Source organism: Erpetoichthys calabaricus, chromosome 17 (genome assembly GCF_900747795.2).
Source record: "Erpetoichthys calabaricus chromosome 17, fErpCal1.3, whole genome shotgun sequence".
In the NCBI taxonomy this organism is placed as follows: domain Eukaryota; kingdom Metazoa; phylum Chordata; class Cladistia; order Polypteriformes; family Polypteridae; genus Erpetoichthys; species Erpetoichthys calabaricus.
In genome coordinates this window covers 7,846,370-7,857,583 of record NC_041410.2, presented here as the reverse complement: position 1 = coordinate 7,857,583, position 11,214 = coordinate 7,846,370, and the positions used below count along the sequence as shown (strand labels likewise).

Below are 11,214 nucleotides of genomic sequence, written 5' to 3'. Positions count from 1 at the left end.
TACATGTCTGGAAGCAGTACAACCATCGGAAAAGCTATGAAAGGAAGCAGACAGACTACAGTCGACCCTTGATATATGATCGGACTGATTTACGACCAAAATTTTTATTTTGATTTACGACCAACATCTTGCGTTACGACCTGAATGCGGTCATGTGTATCCGCTTGCGCGATTGTAAACAAACAGCCGAGAGCATTAGTAAGCGTCAGTCGGAGCCCAGATACATGTGTTTGTGGAAGTAATTTCAGTCAGTGCAGTGATTTATCTATATATATAATTCACTAAGACCATGGCAAGCAAGACACATAATTGCTAAGGAAGGAAGAGAAGGTAACGAAGGTAAAGAAAGCGATCACAATCAAAACGAAGAAGGAAATTGTGTGGAAATATGAGAGTGGTGTTCGTGTGACCGATCTCGCTAATATGTACAGCATGTCGAAATACACCATCTCGACAATTTTACAAAGAAGAGATTTGTATAAGGAGGCTCCTTCCAAACAATAACCACCTTCCGTTTCATTCTCCTCCTCCTCCCTTCCTGTAGCCCAAAGATGTCAAATTAAATGGTGAGTACAGTATGAAATTGTTGTTTCTGGTAGGCTAGGCACTTTGTATAACTTTCTGGTTAGTACATTAGAAATATTATTGGTGTTTTGGTAAATTATGCATATTATACAACCCTTTTTTATTATGAAAAGGTTAAGTAAGTGTTTCTGTGGGAGGTTCAGAACGCATTATGGGTATTTCCATTATTTCTTATGGGAAAAATAGTCTTGACTTACAACCAACTTGAGTTACAACCAGCCCTCGCAAACAAATTAAGTTCGTAAGTCAAGGGTCCACTGTATTTGGAATTATTTAATAAGTATTCATGGACAAAATATAATTAACATCAGTTGGTGATTCAGATATTTTTTTAGGCCAGCAGAGAAGGCCTTGCAGGCCCTGACGGTCCGCCACTGAAACATATACAGTGGGTATAGAAAAGAATCCCCCCCCTTCAAAAAATTCCGTTACAGCGAATATCTTTACAACGAAATTTTCATTACAATGAAGTATTTTTATGGTCCCGACAGTTTCCAAGTATGACACGAGTCTATAGAAATCTCGTTACTACGAAGTACTTTCTGCAGATACTTTCATTACAATGAAGTGACCTTGAAATGCTTGAATGAATCGTCCACAGCAGTTATTTCTGTGGTTGCAGCTCAGTTGTGCACAACGATCCCCCAAACGAAAACATTGTAATTTTTTTTCTTTCTTCTGACTTTTCTTGTGCTGTTTTTGTTTTCGGTGGTTTTCAGTGATACCTTTTGCTTTTTGCTCATCAACATTTGAAAAACATCCATTGGAATTTAACTCATTGTCACCCTCCTATAGAAATGGCAGACACGAAAAACAGTAACAGTTTATATTAGAACAAAAACGTTACATTTTAGCAGCTCTCAATTGTGGCAAAAAGAAAAAAGACGTTACCAGTGAATTTGGAATATCGCCATCGACGCTGTCAACTTTCTTGAAAGACCGAGCAAATAAAGAAGAAAAATCTCGGGTTGCAAGCATATGCAAACTGCTGCATTTGAAGACGTCGAAAAAGCCGTTTTTATGTGGTTCAGTGACGCTCGTTGAAGAAACATTCCAGTTAATGCGGCACTCATTCAAGAAAATGTGAGGTTTCTAAACTGTCTTGGGACCTCCGTCAACGGGACAACACGCCGCAGAGCATCCTGAAGTGCGATCACCGTGTCTGTGGAAGACTGTTTATGTGTTGCCGGGGCAACAGCAGGCTCACAGCTCTGCTGCGTCTCTCCGCCAAAGCAAACTCAATGGGTGATGCAGGGCACAGGATTACTTGGCTATTAACCTGGCCACGACCCTGCCATGAGTGCTGTGTCTGAGTATTAGAGAGTGGCAGATCCCAGTGGCAAATAACCCTGCTGTTCCTGTTTCAAGCTGAATAAAGCTGGTTTTGCTAAAGTACTGAGACTCAGCCTCGTGTTTTGGGGTGTAAGACAGGGACTTAAAGCGCGACCACGATCTTTTAGGATTCGCTTCTGTGGCACGTCACTGCACCACTGCCCTGCCCCGGCAACGGACAAACAATCTTCGACAGACATGGCAATCGCACTTCGGGACGAACTTCAGCGTGACGTTTCCGTTGGGTGTGGGGTGGGGGGATCCCAAAAGAGTTCAGAAACCTCACAATATGAAGAAGAAGAAAAGGATGATTCGGCTTCTGATTGATAACAGTGCTGCCCACAACAGGCTTCCACATGTTTGCGTTGAATTCTTCCCACCCAATTGAACAGCAATGCTTCAGCCATTGGGTTTGGGCATCATTAGCACCCTGACAGTGTATTATCGCAAGGAAATGCCGAGTAGAATTCTCGTCGGCATAACTTGTAGATCGGAGAAGACTAAAATGAACGTAAAAGAAGCTACTGAAATGATTGCAGACGCCTGGACGCAAGTTGAAGAAAGCACTATAGCTACAAATACAGAATCTCATTACAACGAAATTTTCATTACTGCAAAATATGTTTTAGGTCCCTGGCAGTTCGTTGTAATGGAATTTTACCTGTATTCCCATTTTTTTTTGCTTTACTTACTCAATGCAACCTCTAACGTCCAAGTGAAAGATATCACAGCTACAGTTCAGAAGAATTATTAAACATCAAAAACAAGAAATACTGAGATTAATAAAGGATCACCCCCTCCTTGGGCGGCACAGTGGCGCAGCGGTAGTGCTGCCGCCTCGCAGTAAGGAGACCTGGGTTTGCTTCCCAGTTCCTCCCTGCGTGGAGTTTGCATGTTCTCCCCGTGTCTGTGTGGGTTTCCTCCCACAGTCCAAAGACATGCAGGTTAGGTTCATTGGTGATTCTAAATTGTCCCTGGTGTGTGCCTGGTGTGTGTGTGCCCTGTGCTGGGCTGGCGCCTTGCCCAGGATTTGTTCCTGCCTTAAGCCCTGTGCTGGCTGGGATTGGCTCCAGCAGACCCCCGTGACCCTGTGTTAGGATATAGCAGGTGTCAGTGCCCACCATTTCCATTGCGGTTACTGTCTTCCTTCCACCTGTGATCAGTTGTAATGAGTGTGATCAGTGAAGCTGTTCCTGGCTCATTCATTCCCTTCCTTGGTAGTGCAACTGACAGCAAACACCTGACTGTGGGTGGCAAGCCACTTTCAAAAGATCTCAGGGACAGAGTTGTGGACAGACATAAGGCAGGAGATGGAGACCAAAACATCTCAAAGGCTTTATCAATCCCAAGGAGCCCAGTAAAGTCCATCATAAAAAAGTGGCGAGTGTTTGATACGACTAGGACCCTCCCTGGACCCTCCAAACTGGATGGAAGAGCAAGGAGGAAACTGGTAAGAGAGCCTACCGAGAGGCCAATGGCCACTTTGAAGGAGTTACAGGACTTGATGTCAAAGAGTGGTCATTAATGGTGTGCATGTGACAACAATTTCACAAGCGCTCCACAATTGTGGCTTGTTCGGGAGGGTCACAAGAAAAAAGCCACTTGTCAAGAAAGGCCACACTAAGACTCGTCTGAGCTTTGCCAGAATGCACCTTGAAGATTCTGATGCCAAGTGGAAAAAGGTCTTCTGGTCAGATGAGACCAAAATCAAACTATTTGGCCTCAATACCAAACGGTACACCAATGCAGCTCACCATCCACAACATACCATACTGACAGAAAAGCATGGAGGGGGCAGCATCCTGTTGTGGGGAGCCTGGGGCTCTTGTTAGGGTAGAAGGAAAAATGGATGGGGCAAAATATCATCAGATTCTTGAGGAAAACCTGCTAACATCTGCCAGAAAGTTGTAGATGGGCAGAATGTTCAACTTTCAACATGACAATGACCGGAAGCACACAGCAAAATTGACCCCACGGTGGCTGAAGGAGAAAAAAGTGAATGTCCTGGTGTGGCCAGTCAGAGCCCAGACCTCAATCACAGTGAAAATCTGTGGAAAGATCTGAAGATAGCAGACCAGCAACGCTCACCGTCTAATTTGAGTGAACTGTAAAGAAGAGTGGGGGGCAAATATTACACAATCTGGGTGTGCAAAGCTGAGAGAGAAGAATCCCAACTGACTCAAGGCTGTCATTAAAGCAAAAGGGGGGTCAACAAAATGACACTGACATTGGGGGGGGTGATCCTTTATTAATCTCAGTAGGTCTTGTGTTTGATTTTTTTTATCATTTTTCTGAACTGTAGCTGTGATGTCTTTCACTTGGGTGTTAGAGGTGGCATTGAGTAAGTAAAGCTGGGAAGAAATATTAGTGTGTGTGTTTTCATTTAAGGCTGTAAAGCAAGAAAAATGGGAATATTTCAAATGGGGGGCTTTTTTTCTATACCCACTATATATGTAGGTTTTAAAATAAGCCCGATTTAAAGCGTGACATAAAAACGTCACATAAAATCGTTGCACTTTTAGGCTTAGGATTTTATATATAGAGAGTAGATTTACTGGGGTGTGTCAGTGATGTGTGTCAAATAAATATATTAGAATCCATGTGAGTGTGTTCTCTTTCAGGGAATGGAGCAAAATCTTGCTGAATAATAACATCCAAATTCAAGCTACTGTCCTGAAATGAGTTTGTCACCATGCATGATCAGTTATGTCCCAGCAACGTCAGCCTTTTGCCATTTTGTTATTGCAACCCCAAATCAGAAAAAGTCGGGACAGTTTAGAAAATGCAGATAAAAAAGAAAAATGCAGTGATTCATAAATGGACTTTGACTTTTACAAGGTGAGCTAAAATGAAGTCCCATGTGTCTCAAAGGTCATTGCATGAGGCAGAGGTAGCTGAGTGGGTTAGGGTGGGTGGGAGTCCTTTGATTGGCAATCCCTTGTAGTTTTCAGTCAGCCACATGCCTTGGTCCGGTGCTCATCGTACTTTCTCTGTCGAAGTGTTCTTCAAAAACAATGAATCCATCATTGCTGTGTAACACAACGCACCTTCCGAACGCATTCCTCCTAACGGTGACGTCCCAAATCGGAAAACAATTCTTCAGTGGGTGGCTAAATTTAGACAGACAGGTACAACATTGAACAGAAGAGTCCTCAGACTGTACGAATGAATGGCTGAAAACATCCAAGGGCATCAGTTTTGCAGTCTCCTAGACGTTCAGCGCGCAAAACTGCTTCTGCCTTACATTTTTTGCATTTTCCATACCGTCCCAACCTTTACTGATTTGGGGTCATAGAATAGTGGTGTGCCACGGGGTGTTTTTGATTACAAAGAGTGTGAAACCACAGAAAAATGGTTGGGAAACCCTCCTCTTAAGTTATCCAATTAACCAGTCCATTAAAAATAGTCACATTTTCCACAGCGGGTATGCTATTAACATATTCGGCTGGGTAATATGGGAATTATTTTTTCAAGTTAAAGTTCTTAGGAAATGCTAATTTTGAAGAACTGAGTCAGTTTTATTGTATTTCTTTTTTTATACATTGCAGGCTTTTGGAAGCCGACTCAAAATCAATGCGTTCAATGTCCGGTTCACGCAGGAACAGTGGATCATCCCTCGTCTCCAGCTCCTCTGCCAGTAGTAATCTTAGCCACCTAGAAGAGGACACGTGGATCCTCTGGGGTCGTATAGTCAACGAGTGGGAGGAATGGCGGCGCAAAAAGGAGAAGCTTCTTAAGGTGGGGAGTGTGAACCGTATGCTTTTATATTAAACTTGTTGGGGAGGAGACTCTTATCTGTCTGTCTTTGTTTATCTTACAAAAATAAGATATCTTAGTAATGATATTTTCAATCTTACAGGTGCTGGTCATAAAATTAGAATATCATGACAAAGTTGATTTATTTCAGTAATTCCATTCAAAAAGTGAAACTTGTATATTAGATTCATTCATTACACACAGACTGATGTATTTCAAATGTTTATTTCTTTTAATGTTGATGATTATAACTGACAACTAATGAAAGTCCCAAATTCAGTATCTCGTAAAATTAGAATATCAATTAAGACCAATGTAAAAAAAGGATTTTTAGAAATGTTGGCCAACTGAAAGGTATGAACATGAAAAGTATGAGCATGTACAGCACTCAATATTTAGTTGGGGCTCCTTTGGCCTGGATTACTGCAGCAATGCGGCGTGGCATGGAGTCGATCAGTCTGTGGCACTGCTCAGGTGTTATGAGAGCACATGTTGCTCTGATAGTGGCCTTCAGCTCTTCTGAATTGTTGGGTCTGGCGTATTGCATCTTCCTCTTCACAATACCCTATTGATTTTCTATGGGGTTAAGGTCAGGCGAGTTTGCTGGCCAATCAAGAACAGGGATACCATGGTCCTTAAACCAGGTACTGGTAGCTTTGGCACTGTGTGCAGGTGTCAGGTCCTGTTGGAAAATGAAATCTGCATCTCCATAAAATTCGTCAGCAGCAGGAAGCATGAAGTGCTCTAAAACTTCCCGGAAGATGGCTGCGTTGACCTTGGACCTCAGAAAACACAATGGACCAACACCAGCAGATGACATGGCACCCCAAACCATCACTGACTGTGGAAACTTTACACTGGACCTCAAGCAACGTGGATTCTGTGCCTCTCCTCTCTTCCTTCAGACTCTGGGACCTTGATTTCCAAAGGAAATGCAAAATTTACTTTCATCAGAGAACATAACTTTGGACCACTCAGCAGCAGTTCAAAGACGAGACGCTTCTGACGCTGTCTCTTGTTCAAGAGTGGCTTGACACAAGGACTGCGACAGCTGAAACCCATGTCTTGCATACGTCTGTGCCTGGTGGTTCTTGAAGCACTGACTCCAGCTGCAGTCCACTCTTTGTGAATCTCCCCCACATTTTTGAATGGGTTTTGTTTCACAATCCTCTCCAGGGTGCGGTTATCCCTATTGCTTGTCCACTTTTTTCTACCACATCTTGTCCTTCCCTTTGCCTCTCTATTAATGTGCTTGGACACAGAGCTCTGTGAACAGCCAGCTTCTTTAGCAATGACCTTTTGTGTCTTTCCCTCCTTGAGCAAGGTGTCAATGGTTGTCTTTTGGACAACTGTCAAGTCAGCAGTCTTCCTCATGATTGTGTAGCCTACAGAACTCAACTGAGAGACCATTTAAAGGCTTTTGCAGGTGTTTGGAGTTAATTAGCTGATTAGAGTGTGGCACCAGGTGTCTTCAATATTGAACCTTTTCACAATATTCTAATTTTCCGAGATACTGAATTTGGGACGTTCATTAGTTGTCAGTTATAATCATCAAAATTAATAGAAATAAACATTTGAAATACATCAGTCTGTATGTAATGAATGAATCTAATATACAAGTTTCACTTTTTGAATGGAATTACTGAAATAAATCAACTTTGTCATGATATTCTAATTTTATGACCAGCACCTGTAAGTATTACCCACCAAATGATGTTGTACATTCAGCTTTGTTCCACTTGATCCTCAGGAGTTAATTCATAAGGGAATCCCACATCACTTCCGAGCAATCGTTTGGCAATTGCTGGCCAATGCAGCTGACATGCCAGTTAAAAACCAGTATTCCGAGCTGCTGAAAATGTCGTCACCGTGTGAGAAGCTGATTCGCAGAGACATTGCACGCACGTACCCTGAGCACGAGTTCTTCAAGGGCCAGGACAGCCTCGGGCAGGAGGTGCTTTTCAATGTCATGAAGGTAAGTTGTAGTCTTCCTGTGTGCACCACTTAATGATTTTTGTTTTCAGCATTCCAAGTCTCCATTAGTCCCAAAATGTAAAAGCAAGGGTATTCTTTTTCTGGTGTGGGGATCGATCTTACTTTAAGATAAAATACGCAAGTCCAGTATTCAGTCCATTCATCAGCAGTGCTTTATCCTACACGTGCACCTATGTAAACCTGTAGAAGAATAATGTAAAATGTGCAGATTGAGAAGAATTTCAGGTTGCCCGGGTATAATATGGCTGCTCTGGGTTAGCTTGTAAACATGCGTTAATGCTTAAATTAATACAGTAGATCATCCGTCATTAGCCCTACACGGAGTTTAGAGCCTCGGTTACCGTCACTAATCCGTATATCAGTTCTGACATATCGGGCACATACTGTCATGCAGAAACGTAGGTGCAACCCATGAAATGTTATTTCTTTTTTGAAATATGTGGCTACATTAAGATTTGATCTTCGTTTAAAAATGATCTATTAATGAACGTGATGTAACTGGAACAAAAGAAACGAAAAATGGACACTGCAATAATTTATTCGGAAAAGACACACAGATACACCATTTCTGTCTGTGGAAAAAGTAAGACCACGCTTGGCTGTAGTAGCCGATATCGACTCCTCAATTAGGTGTTTCCTATTGTGACCACTAGGGGGAATTGCAGCACCCAAAACCCCAGGCACACTGCAGAGGCACAAGTCCCGGGTTCAAATCAATGTTTTTTTTTTTATAAAATATTAACTTGACAATAAGCTTCTTTTTGATAGTTGCAAACGTAGTACAACTCTTTTTCTCTTCTTCTTTCTCACTTCTCCACCATAACATCCTTGGCAAGGTTTATCCTTCTTCCACCCAACTCCAAATCACTATGGGTTAGCCAGATTGACTCCTTTTTATCCAAGAACCTGAGAACACTTCCAGTGGTAGGGCATATCCTGTTGGAAGTACTTCTGGGTCAAGAGGAACTCCCTGCAACAAGTAGGGAGCATAAACCCCTGCAGCACCCCAAGGTGGCACCCAGGGAATCCAACAGGGCTTCTCCACATCACTTCAATTTCCAGGATGTCCTGTGGGTGTCTATTTGGGTACCGAAGCCCAGGGATGCTGCCATCTGTGGTATGGAGTCCTCCCTGATTGTTCATGGCAAAGACAGGACGTCTACTACCTTCACCTTCTCCATCCAAGCAAGATAATGAACTGGAACCCATCCTGGAAGAGATGCCAGCCCATGTGTGCCATCCCATGACACTTGAAACATCTACCAGCCTCTGGCATCAACTAGGAGGGAGTTTTTCCCCAGTCCTCCATGCAGAACTCTTTCAGCTGTGCAATGTTTGAAGGGTGTGTCATGGAGCACAGCCCTTTTCAAATCCCCCCAGCAGCATCTTGGTGTGATTCCTATCAGGTCTTTGCCTTGGCTTTTCCAGAACCATCTATTTCTTTTTTTATCAGCTATTCTTTGGTGGATTTACTGATATGTTTAGGGCCATTGCCATATTGTAAGGTCCACTTTTGGTTGAACTTTGGTTGACGGTCTCACTTTATCTTGAAGCACCCTCTGGTACAATGACGAATTCCTAGGGGGTTCTGTGATGGTCAGCTGCCCAGGCCCCAGTGCAACAAAGAAGCCACAAACCAGAATATTTCCACTATGTTGCTTTACAGCTGATATCGAGTTCTTCAGGTCAAATGCTGTCTTTGGTTTTCACCAAAAATTACTTCAGGTACTGTGGCCAAATAACTCTTCTGTTTATCTCCACCACCCAGAACACATTGTTCCAGAAGTCCTGGAGCCTCATGCTTAATGCCATCCGTAGATTTCACACTAAAACATGGCGTACGGACAAAAGCAGAAATGTGCGTACGCACAAAAAAATCCAGATGCATAAATTTGTGCGTACGTCAACTTCCACGTTCTTCCGCTCCATAAATCCCTGTCAGCGTGAAAAGTAACGCACGTGCACGCTCCTGTCACTCCATCCTGACTCCTCACAGAATTATGCCTCTTTGAATATGTAAATCAATATAAATAGCCCCTTATGGTTTGCGTTCTGTGAAAAGACAATGGCGAAAGCATGGGGAGAAAAAGAAGAATTTCAGCGAATACCAAGTAGAGGCAAGGAAAAATGTACTATTTGTTGGTTTAAGCAGTGATATAAACAACAAAAGGAAGTTTATCGAGTGGCAGACAAACTCGAAAGCTCAAGTTCAGAAAGTCGCACAGTGCCTGCAATAAATAAGAAGTGGTCAGATATCGGAGTTGCCTTGAAAAGGTGAGATGTAGCCCACCATCAGAGTGTCATATGGAAGCGCATTAGGGTACAGAGTAAAGAAAAAAAAAACTGGGACACAGTGTGAAAAAAGGTCGAAATTTCCACTTTAATCATTTAGTTTATTTTATCATTAAAGTAGAATGTCATAAATGTCATCTTAACATCATTTAATTTAATGGTTTCTCAAATGCCATTGTAACTAAAGTAGCACATTAAACGCTTCGTATTCTATGTTCTCTTACGTGTGTGAATCAGTACGTGCTTCTTAAATGGGCTTTCTCTTACACCGACAGGACACAGAATACACAGTTTTTATACATCGCGATGTGAGCGTGGAAATGGGCGTATGCAACATTTTTGTACGTATGCACCATCTAGATATGAAGCCCCTGGTCTTTGCCAAGGTGTACATGGACAAACTTTAGTCTTGCCCTGATGTTCTTTCTGGACAGCAGAGGTTCCCTGGTGGCACACCTTCCATGCAGATCTAATTTGTGTACCATCTTTCTAATGGTAGACTTAGGCACCTTGACACCAAGAGCGGGGAGTAGCCACCTGTAGGTTCCGTGATAAAATTCACAGGTGGAACATGCAAACTCCACGCAGGGAGGACCGGGTGACGCAAACCCTGGTCTCCTTAGCAGCGTTATCACTGCAACACTGTGCTGCCCTACATAGTACAGCGAGAGGCTTATTTTTATGTCTCCCACAGACTAGTGACAGTAATACAACATCATCAACGGACTATCAATAAAAAAGCGCACATTAAATACAAAATCAGACAATAGATACAAGAAGATGCACCAAATATATGCATATATGCTTTATGAGTTCTTATGTAAAGTATTAAACATAGGACGTAGTGAGAAGTTAAGTAAAATGACACCTTTTATTAGCTAACTAGAAAGACTACAATATGCAAGCTTTTGAGGCAACTTGGGCTCCTTCTTCAGGCAAGATGTAATACAGAAACTGGAATTCCTTGTGTTTATATAGACACCAGGACAGATGCAGCATTGGAAAACCTTTAAATGAGACATCTTAAATGTAAAAAAATTAATAGACCTCTCCAGGCTAAGATTCATTTAGCAAGAGAAAAGAACAATGTATGGTCAAGATCTTTAGATAAGATGACTGTCCAACAAAGTCTTTTGAAGGTTCTGATGAGTTTTTCAAAACAATGTGGATCTGTTGTCAGGTTGTCTGGGACAGTCCGAGAGATGCAAACAATATCATATCTGGCCATAGTAGTGAAAATGTTAGGCTTGAGTA

At 42.3% G+C, this 11,214-nt stretch overlaps 1 protein-coding gene across 2 annotated transcripts in view; it reads left to right on the top strand.

Annotated features, from left to right (window-relative positions):
- evi5l (ecotropic viral integration site 5 like) overlaps positions 1-11,214 on the top strand; it is a 213,768-nt gene that overhangs the window by 56,997 nt on the left and 145,557 nt on the right. For both annotated transcript variants that reach the window (XM_051920679.1, XM_051920678.1), the window contains exons 3-4: positions 5,466-5,655; positions 7,424-7,648. In XM_051920679.1, coding sequence (XP_051776639.1) covers positions 5,466-5,655; positions 7,424-7,648 — 415 coding nt within the window. The remainder of the gene's footprint in view (positions 1-5,465; positions 5,656-7,423; positions 7,649-11,214) is intronic.